Genomic DNA, 24810 nt, shown 5'->3' on the forward strand with positions numbered 1-24810 from the left:
ATCAAAAGTTGTACATTTAACCCACCGAGCCACCCACACACCCCACTATAGAGGACTTATATATATAAACTGCTTATTGGAATATTTAAAACGATTGGTAAGCAAAAAGGTAAACTATGAAAAGAGGAAACTAAATCAAACATTAGCATTTCCTCATTCCTAGTGACAGTCCAATAGGAATCCCTTTTTGAAACAAAAGGACTAAGGGGCGCCTGGGTGGCGCAGTTGGTTAAGCATCAGATTTCAGCCAGGTCACGATCTCGCGGTCCGTGAGTTCGAGCCCCGTGTCAGGCTCTGGGCTGATGGCTCAGAGCCTGGAGCCTGTTTCCGATTCTGTGTCTCCCTCTCTCTCTGCCCCTCCCCCGTTCATGCTCTGTCTCTCTCTGTCCCAAAAATAAATAAACGTTGAAAAAAAAAATTAAAAAATAAAAAATAAAAAAAAAGAAACAAAATGACTAAAAACCAGAGACAATTAGAATATTTTTAAAAATGAATGAAGCATATCCTTACAGCCATTAAGAACTATTAAAAAGGATTAGGGGAGGAGTGTGTGGCTGGCTCAGTTGGGGAAGCATGCAACTCCTGATCTCTGTGTTGCAAATTTAAGCCCCACATTGGCTATAGACATTACTTAAAAATAAAATCTTAAAAAAAAAAAATTAGGGGCGCTTGACTGGCTTGGTCAGTACAGCATGCGACTCCTATTCAAGCCCCACAATGGGTATAGAGCCTACTTGAAGACAAGGAGATATTCTTTTTTTTTTTTTTTAACATTTATTTATATTTGACAGACAGAGTAGGCACACACATGGGGGAGTGGCAGAGAGAGGGAGACAGAGGATCCAAAGCAGGCGCGGTGAGTGCAGAGCTGGAACTCATGAACCATGAGATCATGACCTGAGACGAAATCAAGGGTTGGCTGCTTAACCAACTGAGTCACCCAGGTGTCCCAAGGAGATTTATTTTAATTTAGCAAACAAATTGGGTGGGGGGTTGGCGGAGTGCCTGGGTGGCTCCGTTGGTTGAGCATCCAACTCTTGATTTTGACTCAGGTCATGATCCCAGGGTCCTGGCATCAGAACCGTGGGTTGTCAGGCTCAGCACAAAGTGTGAAGCCTACTTAAGATTCTCTCTCTGTCCCTCTCTCTCCCACTGACCCTCTTCCCCACATTCTCTCTCTCTCTAAAAAAACAAAACACCTTAGTACATGGGGTTAATATAATTTCTTTCCAATTACTTTCTACTTAATGAGAACACACCTTCCTCACATACCAAAGGCAAACACAAGAAAAAGGAATTAAAATTACAAAAAGCTAACCAAAAAAGTTAGCTTAATTTCTCAGTTTATCACATAAATTTACATAAATTTCTCAGTTGAAACTGATAAGAGATTTAATTATATTTGTAAAAAAATGTAAAAATAGAAAGGTTAAACACTTTCTTTTATAAAGGAACTTGGTTTTGCATGTATGAGAAAAATATCAAGGTCATTCAATGGGCAAATATGAAAACATACAACTCACAAATGAGAAAGTAAGTAGTAAAATAAGTAGTAAACTAAACCACAGGAAAATGCTAAAGCTCAACAGTAAAAGATATGAATATTTAAGCAACCTTAAGATCTTATTCTACAGCTATTTTTTTTTTAAGAAAAATATTACCATCAAATACTAATGAGGCTACAGTGAAATTAGTGTACTCATTCATTTCTGGTGAGAACCTAAGTTGTTATAACCTTTAGAAAAAAAGCAATATTCGACAAGATTCAGAGATATTTGTTACACCCTTTGACACAGCAATTCTACTCCCAGGAATTCAACCTAAGGAATAATGCAACAGATGCAAAGCCACACAGGGATGAATAAGATCTCTGCAGATTTATCTGTTACAGCAGAACCCAGAAATGATAAAACATCACAATATTTGCACAATGGTACCTCAGTAATATTATACAGTTTATTCAAACAGACAGTGAAGATGATGCAGAAACAAGAACTAAGAGGATAATTTCAGGGAAAATAATGCAACGAGGGTGGATTGACATAGCTAAAGAATTTGCCTCTTCCAATGAACTTAAAAAGAAGTGATGCAGAGCCAAATCATATTCCTTTCCTCACCCCCACCTTCCAGAAGCCCATTCATTGGTAAATTAACCCTGAGAATCATCACTAGTAATCCCAAATCTGGAGAGAAGAAAGTTGAATGGGTATCCTTCCATTTTCCTTCCTCGGGAAGGGGAAATACTGTAGTGAAAGCACTGCTGAGGAGACTGGAGTGAAACAGGGAAAGCGAATGACTGGGTCCTAATGCACTAAAACACTCTAGGCCCACACTCCAAACAGGGTACCCTTCAGCAAGACATCACCCCTCCCAAACAATCTGGGATATTAGAATATACCACCAAACTCAGTATTCTAACCCAGAACCAAGACATATGACCTTTAGTCTCTAGTTGTCTTTCCAACAACATCACCCACCTATCACCAGGAAAACCCACACTCTCATTACATCAGACTACACAAAAAAGATGGAGGAAAAGAAACCCAGGCTTGGAACTCCAAAATGGGAAGATGAAATTCAGAAAAAAGATCAAAGAACAAAGAAAGAAAGATCCTCATACTATCATTTAAATATGAATAAACAATATACCAGAGAAAAGAAGAGATACCTTTGAATCAAATTACCTGTACCAGGGGCACCTGGGTGGCTCAGTCAGTTAAGCATCTGTTAAGCATCCGACTCTTGATTTTGGTTCAGGTCATGATCTCACGGTTCTGAAGTTTGAGCCCAGTGTCAGGGTCTGCACTGACAACATGGAGCCTGCTTGGGATGCTCTCCCTCTCTCTCCATCCCTCCCCTGCTTGCACTCTCTCTCAAAATTAATAAATACATTTAAAAAAGAAAAGTATTCCTGGCTTAATTACAATGTGGGACATATGGCAAAAGCAAAAGGGCAAATTTTATATGGGGGGTGGTGTATAATCTGCACAGACAGAACCCAAATAGATGAGAATTCGTAATCTAAATATACATAACAGGGGCATAAGAGTCTGACTCTTGATTTCAGCTCAGGTCATGATCTCAAGGTTCAGGGGATTGAGCCCCACGCTGGGCTCTATGCTGACAGCACTGAGCCTGCTTGATATTCTTTCTCTTTCCTCTCTTTCTCTGCCCACCCCCCTCTAAATAAATAAATAAACATTTAAAATAAACAATGGACAAGGAAAGAAGCCACCAACAGTGAGAGTAAAAACACAAAAAACAAAACAAAACAAACAAAAAAAACCTCTGCAGAAACAAGGAGCAGATTTAAACCAAGAAATTTTTGACACGGAATGTTAAGTATATTAAAATGTTGGGGCGCTTGGGTGGCTCAGTCAGTTAAGCGACCGACTTCGGATCAGGTCATGATCTCGCGGGTTCATGGATTCGAGCCCCACATCGGGCTCTGTACGAACAGCTCAAAGCTTGGAGCTTGCTTCGGATTCTGTGTCTCCCTCTCTCCCCTTCCCCAACTTGTGCGCTCTCTCTCTCACTCTAAAAAATAAATAAACATTAAAAAAATGTTTTTAAGTATATTAAAGTGTTTAAAGTAATATAATAGAGAATGGAACACATGAGCAAAGAACAAAATATTATTTAAAAAAAAAAAGGTCTAGGCAGAGTTAGAAAGGAACCAAATAACTTTTATAAATAAAAAATGTAATCACTGAAGAAAAAAACCCTATGGACTGGTTAAACATCATATCAGAGCTGAAGAGACACTCAGTGAATTGGAACATCTGAAGTAATCACAAAGAGAGCAGCACAGACACATGGCAGAAAAAAAAATGTGAAAGTGTAACATATGTCCAAACACAGTTTCAGGAGAAGAGAATGAAGGAGCACAACATTCAAAGAGGTAATGATTGATAATTTTCCAAAATTGATAAAAGACATGAATTCTCTGATTAAGAAAACACAGTAAATCCAAACAGGAAAAAGAAAAAGAAATCCACTTTTGGACACAGAGCAGTTAAAGGAATCAGTATCTGGAACCAAGACTTCTAAACAATAATAATGCAAGCCAAGGGACAGCACAATACAATCTCATAGATATTAAGGAAAAATAACTGTTAATCTTCAACCTGGAATGTATACCCACAAAAAATATCCTTCAAGAACATGGGTGAAATACACATTTTCAAACAAACAAAACCTGACTAACAGACTGCCAATAAAAGAACTCCTAAAGAATATTCAGGAAGAAGGAATCAATAGCTAAGAAACTGGTAAGCATATGGGCAAATCTAAATTTAACACTGACTGTATAGAATGGAAATTTAAGGGGGGAAAAGACAGAACTAAAATACCAGCCAATAATGAAGAAAAATATATTCTGATCTCAGATATCCTAAGGTCCTAGTATTTGGGGGGTTAAGTGAGAAGATACTGACAGACTTTGAGTTATGTATACACATTTTGTAAAAATTTGTGAATAAATTCCAAACCAGTGCATGTGTGATAGGATGGGGGAGGGGCTACAAGGAAAGGCAAAATGGAATTTAAAAAGCCCAATCAATATACAAGAAAGAAAGAGCAATAAGGAGAACCAGGAAGAATAGGAATCACAAAATAATGTAGAAATAAATCCAGAGTGCCACTTAAAAAAGATCATGAAATGTGTGCCTGGGTGGCTCAGTCAGTTGAGTATCTGACTTCAGCTCAGGTCATGATCTTGCAGTTTGTGAGTTCAAGCCTCGCATCAGGCTCTGTGCTGACAGCTCAGAGCCTGGAGCCCACACTTCGGATTCTGTCTCCCCCCCTCTCCCTGCCCCTCCCCCACTTGTGCTCGGTCTCTCCCTCTCTCAAAAATAAACATTAAAAAATTTTTTCTTAAGATGAAAATAAATTTAAAATAAATAAAATCCAGCTATAAGCTTTCTAACCATAAAGACTCACAAAGGACAGAAAAATATATACCATGTAAAAAAACTAAAAAGGAGGACTCTGGCATAGCCCTTTACTATCAGACAAACTATATCTAAGGCAAAAAGCATTACTAAGGATACTGTCTCTAAAGAATGATGAAGGTTCAGTTCACCACAAAGAAACTATAGCTTTGTGTCTTAAAAACATATGAAGCAAAAATGGACTGAACTATAAGAAATCCACACTTCTCTTAGTAACTCAGCAGATCAAAAGTTAGCAAGCATACAGACAATGTGAACAAAACAACTAAAGCCCTATCTAACCTAATAGACATATAGAAAACTCTGCAACCAAAATTAGGGAGCACAAGTGATCCTCAAGTACACTGAGAACTTTTATGAAACTGATATGTACTAAAAGCTTACAAATTAAAAAACATATATTTCTAAAAAAATGATAATGGGAATAAAATTCTTAAAACTGAGTAAGAGATTTTACCTTTAAAATTTATGGGATACATTCAGCTAAATATATAGAAAAAAAAGTGTAATCTTAAATGCTTACTGAAAAAGGCTGGAAAAACAGTGAACACTAAATTAAAGTAAAAAAAGTAGATAGAAAAAATGCATAAGAACTGAAATTAATGAAACAAAAAAGCAATGACACAAAAGAGGATTTTAAAAAAATCACAAGTTGGGTGCTTGAGTGGCTGAGTCAGTTAAGAGACAGATTCTTTATTTCTGAGCAGGTCTTGATCTTAGGGTCACTGGGCTACACACAGGGAATGAAGCCTACTTTAAAAAAATTAATACAAAATAAAATTTTGTAAAATTTGTATTTGTAAAATACAAATTAAAAGTCATAAGATGATTCCCTTAAAAAACAAACTATGGAAGGGAGGAAATGTTGGGGGAGGCACAAATTATATTAAAAATAAACAGGGAATGGGGTGCCTGGGTGGCTCAGTCGGTTAAGCATCTGTCTTTGGCTCAGGTCATGATCTCGCAGTCCGTGAGTTTGAGCCCCGCGTCGGGCTCTGTGCTGACAGCTCGGAGCCTGGAGCCTGTTTTGGATTCTGTGTCTCCCTCTCTCTGACCCTCCCCCGTTCATGCTCTGTCTCTCTCTGTCTCAAAAATAAATAAACGTTAAAAAAAAAATTAAAAAAAAAAAAGCAAATCACTACAAACAACTTGTGGCAAGTAGAAAACCCAGAAAGAAGTATTTATTTCCTAGAAAAAGGGTCTAGTGTCCAGAATATATATAGAACTCTTACAACTCAAAACACAAAAAGACAACCCAATTTCAAATTGAGCAAAGGATCTGATCAGACATTTTCCTAAAGATTACAAATAAATGGGCACCAAATATATGAAAAGATGCCCGACATCATTAGCCACCAGGGAAATGAAAATCAAAACCATAATGGCAGCACCTGGGTGGCTCAGTTGGTTGAGTGTCCGGCTTCACCTTGGGTCACGATCTCTTGGTTCGTGGGTTTGTGGCCCACGGCAGGCTCTATGCTGACACAGTTCGGAGCCTAGACCCTGCTTTGGATTCTGTGTCTTCTTCTCTCTCTGCCCCTCCCCTACTCCCACTCTGTCTCTGTCTCTGTCTCTCTCTCTCTCTCAAAAATAAATAAACCTTAAAAAACAAAAACAATATCACTTCACACCCACTATTAAGACAACACCCCAAAAAACAAAAAATAATAATTATTAGCAGCAACGTGAAGAAACTGGATTCCTCCTATATTGCTGATGGGAATGTTAAATGGTGCAGACACTTTAGAAAACAATTTAGTGGGGCGCCTGGGTGGCGCAGTTGGTTAAGCGTCCGACTTCAGCCAGGTCACGATCTCGCGGTCCGGGAGTTCGAGCCCCGCGTCGGGCTCTGGGCTGATGGCTCAGAGCCTGGAGCCTGTTTCCGACTCTGTGTCTCCCTCTCTCTCTGCCCCTCCCCCGTTCATGCTCTGTCTCTCTCTGTCCCAAAAATAAATAAACGTTGAAAAAAAAAAATTTTTTTTAAAAGAAAACAATTTAGTGATTCCCAAAAAGTTAAACATAAGATTACCATATGACTCAGCATTTCTATTCCTAAATATATACCTAAAAGAACTGAAAACAGATACTCAAATACTCGTACATGACTGCTCATGAAAGTCCTAATCATAATAACCAAGAGTTAAAAACAACTTAAAGGTCCACCAACAAACAAAAAGCAGAAACAGACCCATAACTACAAAGAACTGATAACTGCCAGAAAGGAGGGGTGTCCGGGATGGGCAAAATGAGTAGAGGGGAGTAGGAGGTACAGGCTTCCAGTTATGGAACGAATAACTCACAGGGATGACAAAAAGTGCAGCTTAGGAAATACAGTTAATGGTATTGTAATAGCACTGTATGGTAAGCATAGCATTACCTACTGAGTTGTATGCTTGAAATTAATATTAACATAGTGTGTCAACTATAGTTTAATCAAAATATAAAAACAGAAAACAGAAAACAAGGATAACTATAAGCAAAAATGTCAACACGTATTTAGAATTAAATCTAGGTAGGAGAATATGAATACTTCCCTTTAAAAAAATTTTGTTTACTGTTTTATTTATTTTTGAGAGAGAGCAAGAGCAAACAGGGGAGGTGCAGGGAGAAAATCAGAAGCAGGCTCCAGGCTCTGAGCTGCCAGTACAGATCCCAACGTGGGGCTCAAACTCATGGACCATGAGATCATTACCTGAGCCGAAGTTGGATGCTCAACCAACTGAGCCACCCAGGCGCCCCATGAATACTTCCTTTATATATATATTACATGTATATTTATTTCCAAGAACAAAAATATTGAATCACTTATATACTATTAGTATCTTTACAGCTTACATATACAATAATCATTTAGTTGTAGTATGATCATGGAACTGTGGCTTTTTAAAAACTATTTCAATTTTTTCTGTCCCAGTATTGTCAATAAAAATTTATCTAGGGGTGCCAGGGTGGCTCAGTCGGTTAAGCATGTGACTCTTGATTTCAGCTCAGGTCATGATCTCACAGTTCATGAGTTCAAGCCACATGTCGGGCTCTGTGCTGGCAGCACAGAACCTGCTTGGGATTCTCTCTATCCTCTTAAAATAAATAAATACACTTTAAAAAAGTTATCTAATATTACTACTTTTCCAATAATAGAAGATATACCAATAGTAAGTGTATGTGAAAACTAATATTCAACTCACACCACTGTTGTTTAACATAGTTTTGGAAGTCTTAACCTCAGCAATCAAACAAAATGAAATAAAAGGTATCCAAAGTGGCAAAGAAGAAGTCAAAACTTTCACTTTTTGCAGATGACATGATACTCTACATAGAAAACCCAAAAGACTCCACCACAAAACTGCTAGACTGATCCATTAATTCAGCAAAGCCGCAGGATATAAAATCAATGTACAAAAACTGGCTGCATTTCTATACACCAATAATGAAGCAACATAAAAAGATATCAAGAGGGGCGCCTGGGTGGCTCAGTCGGTTAAGTGTTTGACTTCTGCTCAGGTCATGATCTCGCAGTTTTTGAGTTCAAGCCCTATGTCTGGCTCTGTGCTGACAGCTCAGAGCCTGGAGGCTGCTTGGGATTCTGTGTCTCCCTCTCTTTGCCCCTCCCTGACTCATGCTGGATCTCTGTCTCTCTCAAAATAAATAATCATTTAAAAAAGAAAAAGATATCAAGGAATCAATACCATTTACAATTGCACCGAAAACCATAAAATACCTAGGAATAAACCTAACCAAGGAAGTTAAAGATCTGTATGCTGAAAACTATAGAAAACTTATGAAAGAAATTGAAAAGGACACAAAGAAATGGAAAAACATTCCATGCTCATGGATTGGAAGAACAAATATTGTTAAAATGTCAATACTACCCAAAGCAATCTACACATTCAATGCAATCCTAATCAAAGTAGTACCAGCATTCTTAGAGCTAGAACAAACAAACCTAAATTTGTATGGAACCACAAAAGACCTGAATAGCCAAAGTAATGTTGAAAAAGAAAACCAAAGCTGGAAGCATCACAATCCTGAGCTTTAGCCCATACTACAAAGCTATAATCATCAAGACAGCGTGGTACTGGCACAAAAAAAGACACATAGACTAATGGACCAGAATACAGAATGCAGAATTGGGCCCACATACAAATATATGGCCAACTAATCTCTGACAAAACAGGAAAGAGTATTCAGTGGAAAAAAGACACTCTCTTTAGCAAACGGTGCTGGGAGAACTGGACAGCAACATGCAAAAGAATAAAACTGACCACTTTCTTACACCATATACAAAAATAAACTCGAAATGGATGACAGACCTAAATGTGAGACAGGGAACAATAAAATCCTAGGGGAGAAAACAGGCAGCAACCTCTTTGACCTTGGCCACAGCAAATGCCAGAAAGCAAGGAAAATAAAAGCAAAAATGAACTATTGGGACCTCATCAAGATAAGAAGCTCTGCATTGCAAAGGAAAACAATCAGCAAAATTATAAGGCAACCAATGGAATGGGAGAAGATATTTGCAAATGGCATATCAGATACAGGGTCAGTATCGAAAATCTAGAAAGAACACCAAACTCAACATGCAAAAAAAAAAAAAAAAAAGGGAAGACATGGGCAGAGGACATGAATAGACACTTTTCAAAAGAAGACATCCAGATGGCCAACAGACACATGAAAAGACACTCAACATCACTCATCATCAGGGAAATATAAATCAAAACCACAATGAGATACTACCTCACACTGGTCACAGTGGCTAAAATTAACAACTCAGGAAACTACAGATGTTCGTAAGGATGTGGAAAAAGGGGAACCCTCTTGCACTGTCAGTAGCAATGCAAACTGGTATAGCCACTCTGGAAAACAGTGTGGAGGTTCCTCAAAAAATTAAAAATAGAATTACCCTATGACTCAGCAATAGCAGTACTAAGAATTTATCCAAAGGATACAGGAGTGCTAATTCACAGGGGCACATGTACCCCAATGTTGACAGCAGTGCTGTCAATTATGGAAAGAGCCCAAATGTCCATCAACTGATGGATAAAGAAGATGTGGTATACGTAAACAATGGAATACGACTCAACAATGAAAAAGAATGAAATCTTGCCATGTGCAACAACATGGATGGAACTGGAGGGTATTATGCTAAGTGAAATAAGTCAGTCAGAGAAGACAGATATCATGTTTTCATTCATTGATATGTGGAATTTGAGAAACTTAACAGAAGACCATGGGGGGAGGGAAGGAAAAATAATAGTTACAAACAGAGAGGGAGACAAACCATAAGACACTCTTACATAGAGTTTCTTCCCCAGAGAAGAAACTGAGGGTTGACTGGAGGTGGGGGAAGGTGGCGGAAAGGGAAAAATGGGTGATGGGCACTGAGGAGGGCATGTGTTGGGATGAGCACTGGGTGTTGTATGTAAGTGATGAATCATGGGAATCTATTCTGAAAGCCAAGAGCACACTGTATACTCTATAAGTTAGCTAACTTGACAATAAATTATATTTTAAAAAAAGAAAAAAAAATAGGGGCGCCTGGGTGGCTCAGTCGGTTGAGCGTCCGACTTCGGCTCAGGTCACGATCTCGCAGTCCGCGAGTTCGAGCCCCGCGTCGGGCTCTGGGCTGATGGCTCAGAGCCTGGAGCCTGCTTCCGATTCTGTGTCTCCCTCTCTCTCTGGCCCTCCCCCGTTCATGCTGTGTCTCTCTCTGTCTCAAAAATAAATAAACGTTAAAAAAAAAAAATTTTTTTTAAAAAAAAAGAAAAAAAAAGAAAACTAATATTCAAAGATGAAATACCCAAATATAGTATAAAATGAATTTTAAAATTTAATACATCTCATTGAATCATCCAATCTAACTGAAATTGTTTACTTTTTTGTGAAAAATCATTGCCATTTTGAACCTTGTCCTGGGGGTGGTAGAGATACATTTATATATACTTCAGAAATAGAAAATCTTTCCATAAGATATATGGAAAGTAGACACAAAAATACCTTAAGTATTACATACGAAGCTAAGCCTAGAAAAAAAAAAAGAAATAATGCAACTACTCATATAAATGACTGTTCCCTTCGGGGCGCCTGGGTGGCTCAGTCGGTTGAGTGTCCGACTTCGGCTCAGGTCATGATCTCATAGTTCGTGGGTTTGAGCCCCGCATCAGGCTCTGTGCTGACCGCTTGCTCAGAGCCTGGAGCCTGCTTCAGATTCTGTGTCTCCTACTCTCTCTGCTCCTCCCCTGTTCACGCTTTGTCTCACTCTGTTTCTCAAAAATAAATAAATGTTAAAAAAAAAAAAATTAAAAAAATAAATAAATAAATGACTGTTCCCTTCATCACATGAGCTCCTAAGTGCACAGCTGGAAAACATGAGGAAAGCTTTCAGGAATCATACATGAAATGATTGCTATCCTCTTGAGGTTTGCTCAAAGTAGTTCTGAGTCACGTAATTTAAATGCCTAAATTCACTACAAATATCTACAATGACAGTGAAGGGTTGAATTCACTTTATAACCCCGAGCTAAGTTTAAAGGTTTGTAACTGAGAATAAAGAAGATATTGTATCAGGTCAATTCCCTAGAGAATCCAGAGAAGGTTTTAAGTAGGAATTGTATTTATTTAAAAGACAGCATCACACCATAAAACATGAAAGCCTTCAGTTACAGGACCCTATCTTAGCAGACAAGGCTGGTTGTCTACACAACAGTCATTCATTCCCTCCTTCCCCTTCCCAGTAGAGCTTTCATTTTGTTTACCTGCAACAAAGGGATAACCCATCCCTAGCTATCTTAGGCCCATCGTCACATTTTAGGATCTCTGGCCAAAAGCACTGCTTAAATGGTCCCATCAAAACAAACTGCAGGACTCTTCCTAGGAATGTTACGTGAATTACTACTGGTAGATACTCAACGCAGGGCCAAAAGAGGAACTTGCGTTAGGTTGGTATTAAAATCACAAAAGATAGACGAGATCAAGAAATTAGGTCCTTTGCATGGTATTATTGAGCTGGTGGATAAGCAACTCTAAATTAAAGCCTACCCTATCTCTAGACTTTTAATTTCATGAGCCAGGGTGTAGTGAGTTTTAGGTTATGTGAAAAATAAAGAGTCCTAACTAATACTAAGTTTAACCTCAGATAATCTACTGGGGGCAGGGAGGAAATCCACAGCTCACTTATTGACACAGTACTTAACAGTGAAGGGGGGTTCAGAATATGTTATAGTGGCATAAAAATTATTCCAAGATGAAAGCATCTGAGAATAGACTTTGTTTCTGCACTCTCTTATCTCCCTAAAAACAGAGGCTCCCAAAAGAACTAATTTGTTGTTAAATCCCCTCCCAGGGAGTTTCATAACCAAGGAAGTAAAAATTATCATATCCTCAATCTATTCTCTCAAGGGCTCATTAATCACTTGTAAAAGTCATTTGTTTTCCTGGAAGTACCCTTTCTCCCTCTCCCATTCCCCTACTAAGATAATACATAAGCCCCAAATTCTAATAGCCTCCTTGAGTCACATTTTTCTGTGAACCCAAAAATCTGTTCTCTTGCTAATAATCTGTTTATCAGTTTAACTAGCAGACTTCCAAACAATGAACCAAAGAAAGCAGAAAAAAAAAAAGTTTTTTCTCCCCCATAAAGTTAACTACTTTCAGATTAAGAAATCAAGTTTTGTCATAATCTTAAGTGACAGCAATAAAATTAGGACAAAGGACCTCTCCTTTCCCAGGCTTTATCAATATAATTACACTGCTTGCCTTCTTAAAATCTCCTCTTCCCAGACACAAAATCTTACAACACTCTAATCCCATAGCACCATTCAAAAATTGACACTAAAAAGTGGCGCCTGGGTGGCCCAACCGGTTAAGGGTCCAACTCTTAATTTGGCTTAAGTCATGATCCCAGGGTCGTGGGACTGAGCCCCGAGTTGAGGTCAGGCTCTACGTTGGGAGTGAAGTCTGCTTAAGATTCTCTCTTTCCCTCTCTCTCTCTAAAAAAAAAAAAAAAAAAAAAAAAAAAAATCTCCTAAAAAACTATTTTATACAATCACAGTAAGGTTTAAATTAACAGATATGTATCAAGTGTTTCAGATAAAAGTACATCTTAACCCACAATAAGGAAAATGGAGCTGGAAGAAGCACATTAGGCTGTTAACACTGTTCATCTGAAGAGGGAAGAATGGTCACTTTCACCTCTATACTTCTTCGTATAGTTTTGTTTCACTTGCTTTTGATTTTTGGGGATTTTTTTGAGAGAGAGAAAGAGAGGGAGATGGAGTGAATGGGACAGAATCCTATGCAGTCTTCATGCCTAGTGTAGAGCCCTAATCAGGGCTTGATCTCACAACTCTGAGATCATGACCTGGGCCGAAATCAAGACTTGGACACTTAACCGACTGAGCCACCCAGGTGCCCCGTTCCACTTGTCTAACAGATGTGTTATCTTTATTAAGTAGAAAAGCTTCAAATAAAGAAAATACTTTAAAAATTTACATCTTGGTATTTTGGTACATCATCATTTGTGAGGGAATGTTTTGGCTTATTTGCTGTCAAGCAGCTATGTATCTCAAGGGCTGGACCTATGCAGTCAGAATATTGTATGAAGGGAGGGAAGGAGAGCAAGAAAGAGGAGAGGGAGGGAGAGAGGGAATAAATCAAAAGGCAAAATATGAACCAAAAGTATCCAACATTTAAAAAAAGTTTTTTAAATAACATTTATTCATTTTTGAGAGACAGAGAGACAGAGCACAATCAGCAGAGGGACAGAGAGAGAGGGAGACAGAATCCGAAGCAGGCTCCAGGCTCTGAGCTGTCAGCACAGAGCCTGACATGGGGGGCTCAAACTCACAGACAGCAAGATCATGACCTGAGCTAAAGTCAGATGCTCAACTGAATGAGCCACCCAGGTGCCTCAAAAGTATCCAACATTTTATCATCCTGCTGCTTCTTGTAATTATCATAGTAGTGGCCCACATCTTGAGTATAAGGAAAACAAACAGCTCATTGCCGGAGACAGCTTTTAAAACTGTCCAAGAGCAGGAGAGGAAGACAGGTCCTAAAAGGCAGGCCTCCACATCTACTGGACAGGCTGTCAGTGTGATGACCCAGATAAAAAGATAGCTGCACAGGGTTTTCAATAGAAGATCTGTACTTTGACAGAGGGGCTACAAATTTTAAGAAACTCGAACATTCTCAATTTATATACACCAACTTTTGGCCAGATAACGCCCAGTGATTGCCCAAGAGCGCAGCCTTTGCAGTAGGATGCAAATTGGTGAAAGGAAATCGCACACTTAGCTCACTTTGAGATGAGATTACACTCCTAATTTATTAGGAGTAATTTATTTTATTAGCAAGTAGTTCTCAAAGTATGATCCCCAGACAGGCAGCATCATTTGGGTACATGTTAGAAATGCAAATTTTCAGGAATGCAAACTGATACAGCTACTCTGAAGAACTGTATAGGTTCCTCAAAAAAATTAAAAATAGAGCTGCCCTACCTACGACCCAGCAATTGCACTACTAGACATTTATTCAAAAGACACAAAAATGCTGATTCAAAGGGGCACATGCATCCCAATTTTATAATAGCACTATCAACAAGAGCCAAATTATGGAAAGAGCCCAAATGTCCATTGACTGATGAATGGTTAAAGAAGATGTGATATGTATATACACTAGAGTATTACTCAGCCATAAAAAAAAAAATGAAATCTTGGGGCACCTGGTGTCTCAGTTGGTTAAGCATCCGACTTCAGCTCAGGTCATGATCTCACGGTTCGTGAGTTCGAGCCCTGCATCAGGCCCTGTTGCTGACAGCTCAAAGCCTAGAGCCTACTTCAGATTCTGTGTCTCCCTCTCTCTCTCTGCCCCTCCCCTTCTCACTCTCTCTTTCTCTCAAAAATAAACATTAAAAATATTTTTTTTAAAGAATGAAAATCTTCCATTTGCAACAATGTGGATGGAACTGGAGTGTATGATGCTAAGCAAAGTAAGTCAGTCAGAGAAAGACAAATATCATAGGATTTCATTCATATGTGGAATTTAAGAAACAAAACAGATGAACACAACAGTAGGAAACAAGATGGGGTGCCTGGGTGGCTCAGTCGGTTAAGCGGCCGACTTTGGCTCAGGTCATGATCTCAAGGTCCATGAGTTCGAGCCACGCGTCGGGCTCTGTGCTGACAGCTCAGAGCCTGGAGCCTGTTTCAGATTCTGTGTCTCCCTCTCTCTGACCCTCCCCCGTTCATGCTCTGTCTCTGTCTCAAAAATAAATAAACGTTAAAAAAATTAAAAAAAAAAAAAAAAGAGTAGGAAACAAGAAAAACAAAATAAAAGCAGAGAAGGAGGCCAACCATAAGAGACTGTTAAATACAGAGAAAAAACTGAGGGTGGCTGGAGGGATGTTGGGGGGGGGGGGGATGAGCTAAATGAATGATAGGCATTAAGGAGGGCACCTGTTGGGATGAGCACTGGGTGATATATGTAAGTGACAAATCACTAAATTCTACTCCTGAAACCATTACTACACTTTATGTTAACTAACTTGTATTTAAAAAGAAAACGAAAAAGAAAGGGAAAAAAGAAAAAGAGAAAGAAAAAGAAAAAAGAGAAATGTGAATTTTTCACCCCACCCCGGACCAAAAGAATCTGATTCTGGGGATGAAGCTCAGCAACCTGTTTCAACAAACCCACCAAGTGGTTCTGATACATGCTTAAGCTTGAGACCCACAATATTAAAGCATGGCAACTTTTAGAAGAATAAAGCTGGCCACAAAGGGCAAAATCAACGGCAGCATTTCATCAGAACTAAGCTGTGGTGACAATGAGGGGCTCTAGATTCCTGCCTCCCCACATCCCTAAACTAGTAAGAGTTTTTGTTAACCTCCAAGAACTATGCCTCTACAAGCTTTCATTTAAACATCATTTACAAATATCCAACCCCACCAATCACCGGGAAGGCCACATCTTCCGCTTGGGAGGCAGTGGTATTTCGGGATTAGATGTTTCTTAGCAGTATTTCTGCCTCCCATTGATCTGAAAGTTGCACACCTTAAATCATTCCACTCATAGCAACATTACAGAGGTAACAATACCTAAAATGCAAGTTTTCCCAAATGAGGGGTAAACAATGCAAGTCTTTTGGCTGTTTAGGCCCATCACTGATAAAACAGTCCCAGAAAAGTGAAGCATTTACACCTATATATACATATTCATGTACTTCTAAAATCCAAAGAACACAGAGTAAATGAGGTTTAACTTCTTTAAACCTCAGTTAACAATTCAATAAAAACAAAATAAATCGACATCACATGGGACAAACAACTCAAATCCAGTTATTAAGAATGCAAAGAATCTAACAATTTGCAAACCGAACTGTTACCTTAATATGAATAATATTAGAGCACATATTCCCTGCATGATCATTTTTGACAGGAAATTTAGTGTAGAAAATATTTTAAATATTAGTTTTAATGTCACAAAATTGGAAAACACTACATTCAGTGGCCCCATAATAAATTTGTTCTATAAATAAACTTTTAACAGTAAAAATTACCATTTCATAAATTTTGCTTTCAAATTCATTTTCATAAAAGGTATCTTCAACTACTTCAAAAACTATTCCTATTTTATATTTATATATATAAATTACTATTTAACATTGTTAAAGACCCGAGGTACAGGTCACTTATAATCTAAAAGCTCTCAACTAATTAGAAATTTGGAACTAAACAGTATTTAAACTACAGTTAACTTTTTAGTTATATCAACAGCTACTTAGGAGACACACGTATAATCTAACCTCTTCTCCCAAAGACTTTCCTACATGGAAAATAAACAAAAGAGAAGTTGCCTTCTCTTATGTTCCACATCTACATTTATCCTCTTCTCTTTTCCAGAGACTATCTCCCTTCTCTCTTGAAATTAAAGCAAAATTTAGATTGCATATGTGAAATCTTTTATTTGTGAGATTTCCTTTAACAAAGTCAGTTGTGCCCAATATTCATTGCCTCTGTTAATCTTTCTTCGTCCACTAAAACAATTCTTAAAAAAAAACAAAAACAAAAACAAACTTTCCTCATCACTTAATCTTACATCCACTGTCTCAAAGGTGCCTTACAAGGGCACCTGGGTGGCTCAGTTGGTAAGCATCCGACTTCGGCTCAGGTCATGATCTCACAGCTTGTGAGTTTCGAGACCTGCATCAGGCTCTGCTGACAGCTCAGAGCCTGGAGCTTGCTTTGGATTCTGTGTCTCCCTCTCTCTCTCTCTGCCCCTCACCCGCTCACAATCTCTCTCTCTCTCCTTCAAAAAGAAACAACCATTAAAAAAAAAAAAAAAAAAAAAAAAGAGTACATTACATACCTGATCCATATCTAATGTTGTTTCTATCATTTCCTGAAACTTGGAGAAATCAGAACGAAGATCAATAAGAGGAGTCACAAAAACTGCCAAGAGTAATCTCTGGTGTTTTCCTAAAAGAAAGCAAAAAATAATAAAACGTTCTTATCTAAAAATTTTTTTAATGTTTATTTATTTTTGAGAAAAAGAGAGAGGGAGACACAGAAGGCAAAGGAGGCTCTAGGCTAAGCTGTCAGCAGAGCCCAACACAGGGCTAGAACCCACGAACCACGAAATCATGACCCGAGCTGAAGTCAGATGGCTAACCGAATGAGCCACCCAGGCGCCCCAAAATGGTCCCATTTTTAAAACTTCGTCTAAGATAACAAACAGCATTTGATCCAAAAAGCGCAAATAGTGCAGCGGGTCTCCAAAGTTACTATTCACTCCTGTAAATTTAAGTCAAATGTGTTATTTATTTTATAGAAAGGGAAATGATCTGGCTCTCTAAGCTTCCTACTAATAAAACACTACCTTCCCTGCCTGTCTGTAATCTCCTTCATCAAGAGCACTAGAGATGCAGAAACATGACATTAATTACAACTAAATGAATTGCATTTCTTCATAGATTTAATAACCCAAAGTCAAAGTCGTTAAAATGTCTCTAACTTACCTTATATCCCTAATTTCCATTAATAATAGTGTTCCAATTAACAGAGGTTAAATCAGGTCAAGTATTTACACTGGCACTTTACTTGATGCTATTTAAGAGCACATGCTGGAGAATTACAGAAGGAGTAAGTGAAGCAACAAAGTGTATAGTGTGAAAGGCCTGAGTACAGACCTGGGTGCCAATCCCAACTCTGTTATCTCCTGGCTCTGTGATCTACAGCATGTTCTCTGAGCCCCTTTCCCTTATCTATTACGATAGGAGTAATGACAATAGCTACCCAGAAGAGGAATAAATGAGATAAGGCTACACAACACTTAACATAATGCTTGACACTTAACAGAAGCCCAGCTATAGTTACCATGTATTATAATTGGTTACCTTGCAAGGATTTTTTTTTTCTGATCTCCAATAAATTCTTTTACAAGAATTCTGCAAGTGATCTCTAGCATACTGCATTTTGCTTCAACCTTTTCTAGAAATATCAGTAGCTCTTGATTGAGAAAATGATGAAAAGCTACTATGAAGTCAGCAAAATTGTTTTAAGAATTCATGTTTTATTAATCACAACAGCATCTACACACATTTAGAAAATAGTACCTATGTGTGAAACATTATTTAGACAGTCTATAACCAACACTTTGCCCACATAATGTCTGTTGTGCTTCAACGCCTGGTTCTTTATTCTGAATTAGCTCATATGCTATTGGTAAATAGGGGAATGATGGAAGCAAAGTGTGGAGGTGGCACTGGTTCACAAATCATCTTTTTCCCATCCCATTAATGTTTTGAAGTGATCAAGGCAAGCGTCACACAATGGAAGAGTAAACTTAGCAACCTATGAAGACCTCAGAGTAGCAGGCTTAATGGCCAGTGTACTTGTCATTATGCTAAGATACACGGAAAAGCAGAGAATACACGAGAAGCACAAAAACATCTGCTGGTGTTTACTAGAATTTTTATTAATTCTTTACCCTGGTTCAGATTTTTAACTTTTGTGAAAATGACCTTTATTAGAAGCAAATGCCCTCACAGGGCATCTCAAAGGAGGTAACAAGAACCCTAGACTTTAAGGCTGCAAAGAGTCACATGATGCTGCTGCTGGGTACAAATGCAATGGAGACTTCTGTAGGCAACTGTTTTATTAAAGTTTACTACTGCTTCTGTTAACAATTTTTTTATGTTTATTTATTTGAAAGCATGCATGTGCACAAATAGGGGAGGGGCAGAGACGGGGAGAGGGAGAATGACAAACAGGCTCCATGCTGTCACTGCAGAGCCTGATGCGGGGCTCGATCCCATGAACCGCAAGATCATGACCTGAGCCCAATTCAAGAGTTGGACGCTTAACCAACTGAGCCACCCAGATGCCCAATTAGTAATATTAAAATTTTTTTCATGTATTTTGAGGTCCACCTTAACTCTGTTTTTTCTATAAGTTCTGTTATGTTTTCTAATATGACTTTGAAATAAAATATGCCAAGAATAAACATGTGGTATTACAGAAATATCTGTATAAACTTCAGAACCTGTCATCCTCAACATGTCCTCTAGTCCCTCAAGCATATAGGCCCACCTTACTGCAGCTCTTCTCAGAGTCAATAGGCCCCTTCTGAGCTCACTGGCTCCCTATCCTGCAAACTTTCACTAACATCTTGAATTCTTTCCCCTACCTATATTTTGTACTAAGCCCCAGGCAATGATTTCCAACTGAGTTTTTTTTTCCCCCCAATTGGTTATGTTTTAATTAAATTAATTAAATCTACTAAGCTATAATTCACATAGCAAGCAATTCTCCATTTTAAAGGGTACAATCAATGGTTTTTATTTATTCACAGATTTGTGGGACCACTGCCAACTGATTTTTGAACTCTGTCACTGCCCTCCAAAACACTGGGAACCCATACCCATTAGCAGTAACTTTCAGTTCCCCTCCAACCTCCTGCCACTCCTCCAAGTCCAGGCAATCCACTTTTGGTATATAGATTTGCCTATTCTGGCTATTTCACATAAATGGATATGATATTGTGACTGCCTTTTTTTCAGTTAGTTTTCAAGGTTCATCCATGCTGCACCATGCATCAGTACTTCATTCCTTTTTATTGACAAATATATTCCATTACATAAAAATAGCACATTTTATTTATCCATTCATCTAGTGATGGGCATCAATTGGTTTTTTATGAACTCCATTTTTCACTAGTTACCACAGTCTAGAAAGCCCTATACAATATTCTAGGGTCTTAACACAAGGACTACAGACCCTTGAAATAAAATACTACATAAACATAGAAAAGAAATAAATTCCACCTTTATTTTCTCTAACCTCTAACTGGTATCTGGCATTAACTTTCATTACTAATGTAGGCAATAAACCACCATTAAAGATGTTAGAACTTCACTCCAATCGTGTTATTTAATGCATTAATAAAAAGGACTTATTCTTTGTCAGGAATTTGTTTTAGGGGTACCTAGGAGGCTCAGCTGGTTAAGCAACTGACTCTTGATTTTGGCTTGGGTCATTATCTCATGGATTAAGCCCTGCATTTGGCTCTGCACCGATAGCACACAGCCTGCTTGGTATTCTCTCCCTCCCTCTCTGCCCCCTCCTCACTACTGCATGCTCTCTCTCTTACTCTAGCTCTCAAATTAAAGTTAAAAATTTTTGTTTTATATTTGGATGACAATATTTCAATATAACTGGGTTTCTTTTGCAACTCTATGTGTTTCATTTAATGCATTTAAAAACATTATTCTGAAGAAGGGTTCATAGGCTTTATTTAGGGTCCACAGCACAAAAAAATTAAAAACCTCAGCTAGATCTTACCTCTCTGGCATCTACTCCTAACATGGCCCTTATTCTCTATCTCTATGCTTGACCACTCTAGCTCTCCTTCACTCCGTCAACAATTCAAGCCTTAGACACTTGTACTGGCTGGTCCCACTAGCCTCCCCCTATATCTTACCAGCTGGCAACTTCTCATCATACAAGTTCCACCTTAGAAGCAATTCGAGAGGTTATCCTTGACCAAAAGACCTAGTGTTTCCCCTGGCCCCAGCCAAGTCACTCTATCCTATCAATATATTATGCTTTCTTTATTGTATTATTACTATTTAAATTCTTGCTCATTGATTTATTGTCTATCTCTCTCTAATCTTCCACTATTACTGACCCTCCATGAGAATAGGGATCTTATCTGCCATATCTACTATTGTACCTCCTAGGATAAGGCCTGGCACAAATTAATCATCTGTTGAATGACTTACTGAAGGAAGGAAGCAAGGGCCTGATAAGGCAATCAATCACTGGTTGGTTATTGATTTATTTATTTAGACTGAGTGAGCAAGGGAGGGGCAGAAAGAAGGAGAGAGAGAATCCCAAGCAGGCTCTGCACTGACAGCACAGAACCCCACAAGGGGCTCAAACTCACAAACCACAAGATTACGACCTGAGCCGAAAACAAGAGTCAGACGCTTAACCAACTGAGACACCTAGGTGCCCCTGGTCATTAGTTTTGATACACACAACACTCATCTAGCAAGGATACTAGAGATGACACAAAGAAATAACTATTAGCTTCGTAAGTACATCAAAATGTGAAATATTTAAGAAATTACATCATTAAATAATTTCTGTAGGAACACTGGATTTGCTGCCAGCCACCAAAAGATTTTAATTTCTTGGAGTTGCTGACACCATACACAAAAATAAACTCAAAATGGATTAAAGACCTAACTGTGAGACATGAAACAAGAAAATTCCCAGAAGAAAACATAGGCAGTAATTTGTGACACTGGCCATAGCAACTTTTTCCTAGATATGTCTCCTAAGACAAGGAAAACAAAAGCAAAAATCAACTATTAGGACTACACCAAAATAAAAAGCTTTTGCAGTGAAGAAAACCATCAACAAAACAAAATGGCAACCTACTGAATGAGACAAAATATTTGCAAATGATATATTCGTTAAGGGAATAATATCCAAAATATATAAAGAACTTACACAACTCAAGACCAAATAAACAATCAGATTAAACTGGTCAGAGGATCTGAATAGACATTTTTCCAAAGGAGACAGATGGTCAAGAGACACATGAAATGATACTCAACATTATTAATCATCAGGGAAATACAAATCAAAACCACAATGAGAAATCACCTTACGCCTGCTGAATAGCTAGAATAAAAAAGATAAAAAATAAATGTTGGCAAGGATATGGAGAAAAAGGAATCTTCATGCATTATCGGTGGGAATGCAAACTGGTGCAGCCACTGTGGAAAACAGTATGGAGGTTCCTTAAAAAATTAAAAACAAATATTGTATGGTTCAGTAATTCCACTACTGGTCATTTTTTACCCAAAGAAAACGAAAACACTAATTTGAAAAGATATACCCATCCCTATGTTTACTGCAACATTATTTTAAGTTTTATTTATTTATTTTTGAGAGAGAGAGAGAGAGAGAGAGCGAGAGCGAGCAAGCACACAGCAGGGGAGGGGCAGAGAAAAAGAGAGAGAAAAGGAGATACAGAATCTGAAGCAGGGTCCTGGCTCCCAGCTGTCAGCACCGAGCCCGATGCAGGGCCTGAACGCACAAATTTGAGATCATGACGTGAGCTGAAGGCCACTCAACCGACTTGAGCAACCCAGGCACCCGTACAGCATTATTTACAATAGCCAAGATATGGAAGCAATGTTAAGTGTCCACTGATAGATGAATGAATGAAGATGTGGTATGATGTACACACACACACAAACAGACACACACACACACACACACACACACAAACACTGGAGTATCAGTAGTAAAAAAAAAAAAGGGATGAGATCTTGCCATTTGTGACAACATGGATGGATCTAGAGGGTATCATGTTAAGTGAAATAAGTCAGACTGAGAAAGACAAGTATTTTATGATTTCACTTATATTTGGGATCTAAAAAACAAAACAAACAAATAAGCAAAAAGGAGAAACAGACACATAAGTACAGAAAACTGATAGCTGCCAGAAGGGTAAGGGGTAGAGAAATGGGTAAAATGGGTGAAGGGGATTAGGAGATACAGGCTTCCAGTTATGGAATGTGTAAGTCACAGGGATGAAACGTACAGCATACGGAATATAGTCGACGGTACTATAATAGTATTTACAATGACAGGCGGCAGCTACACTTTTGAGTATAGCATAACATACAGAGTTGTTGAATTACTATGCTGTATACCTGAAACTCATGTAACATTGTGTCAACTGTACTCAAAAAAAAATTTTTTTTATTTTTTTTTTTTTCAACGTTTATTTATTTTTGGGACAGAGAGAGACAGAGCATGAACGGGCGAGGGGCAGAGAAAGAGGGAGACACAGAATCGGAAACAGGCTCCAGGCTCTGAGCCATCAGCCCAGAGCACGACGCGGGGCTCGAACTCACGGACCGCGAGATCGTGACCTGGCTGAAGTCGGACGCTTAACCGACTGCGCCACCCAGGCGCCCCTGTTAAATGGGGCAAATAACACTAAAAATCAAAACAAACTACAGGACAGTTCTGGACAGCACATAGGAGGTACCTCCTTACACATGTCCTTGTGACACTATCCTCAGATCCATGCCTGGCCCTAGTCACAGGTCAGCTAAATCAGACTGTTCAAATAGTCCATGACTGAGAAACTCAACCTAAAATCTATATTAATTATGAATTAGCCTATTCTATTAAATATTTTGGTAAATGGTACTAAAAAGACCTGAGTTTTAATTAACAAAGATTTAAACAATTTATTCTATGCCTACATTTCCTTGACTAATTGTACACAAATTCTTTGTATTATCAATTCTAAACCAGAAGTTTTATTAAGCATAATTAAACTTTATCTGATCCCTTTAATTTATGAAATAGATTTAAAAGTCCAGGTAAGTGGAATAAATACTAGTATGATACTGCTAATGAAAGTTTAAGTATTCACACAAATATAAGGCTGGAGCCAATAAATTACCAAATTAAACAAAAAAGCCAAGCGCAGGTGAATCATGGTAAAATGTCTAAGTAATCAGATAGCTCTGAATGACGACCTCTGGCACATGGCCATTCCCGCTCTTCTTTCACTGCCATCAGCACTGGTCAGCACTCTACAGTAAGGGCCTCTCATCCTTCCTCATGCCCCACCCCCTTCCTTCACTCATCTTCTCTTGTCAGCTTCTCCAGCCACATCATCCCTTTTGTTTCAGCACAGCCACCTGTCTCAGTCCCCCCACATCCAAGTAATACCTTCTCTGACACCACCCTCATTCTCCTTTATGACTACTGTCATTTTGACAAAATAGTACTTTTCTATATTGACTTTTTCTTCTGATTTCATGGATTATTTGAGTATCATTTTATACTTGTGCTAGTCCCTGTGAGATCAAAAGAAACCTATTGGTCTCTGCCCCCAGTTCCTGGCACAGAGCTCCTATAAACCTTGTAATTTCCTAAGTGTTTTTTTTTTTTTTAATATTTGTTTATTTTTGAGAGAGAAAGAGAGCAGGTGATCACAGGGCAGAGAGGAGGGAGACAGAGAATCTCATTTGGGGCTCGAACTCACAAACCATGAGATCATCATATGGGGCAAAATCAAGAGTCAGACACTTAACCAATGGAATCACCCAGGAGCCCCCATAATTTCCTAAGTGTTAAGAGCACTAGGAGTATCTCTTGTTCTAAAAGGGTGACTCTAGGGGCACCTATCAGGGTCATGAGTTTGAGCCTCACATTGGGGTAAAGTTTACTTAAAAAAAATAAATAAAAATAAAAATAAAAATAAAGGTGGGCTCCTGGATGAGGGCTGGTTACCAGACAGACCAAACCATGACTAGAAGCTCTAGATG

The 24810-nt window shown here is 38.5% G+C and overlaps 1 protein-coding gene across 2 annotated transcripts in view; it reads right to left on the bottom strand.

The window, feature by feature from the left end:
• MSH2 (mutS homolog 2) overlaps positions 1-24810 on the bottom strand; it is an 82411-nt gene that overhangs the window by 17208 nt on the left and 40393 nt on the right. For both annotated transcript variants that reach the window (XM_025932036.2, XM_086701150.1), the window contains one exon: positions 17313-17422. In XM_025932036.2, coding sequence (XP_025787821.1) covers positions 17313-17422 — 110 coding nt within the window. The remainder of the gene's footprint in view (positions 1-17312; positions 17423-24810) is intronic.

This window comes from Puma concolor, chromosome A3 (genome assembly GCF_028749965.1).
Source record: "Puma concolor isolate L17-30 chromosome A3, mPumCon1.1.hap2, whole genome shotgun sequence".
NCBI classification, from domain to species: Eukaryota; Metazoa; Chordata; class Mammalia; order Carnivora; family Felidae; genus Puma; species Puma concolor.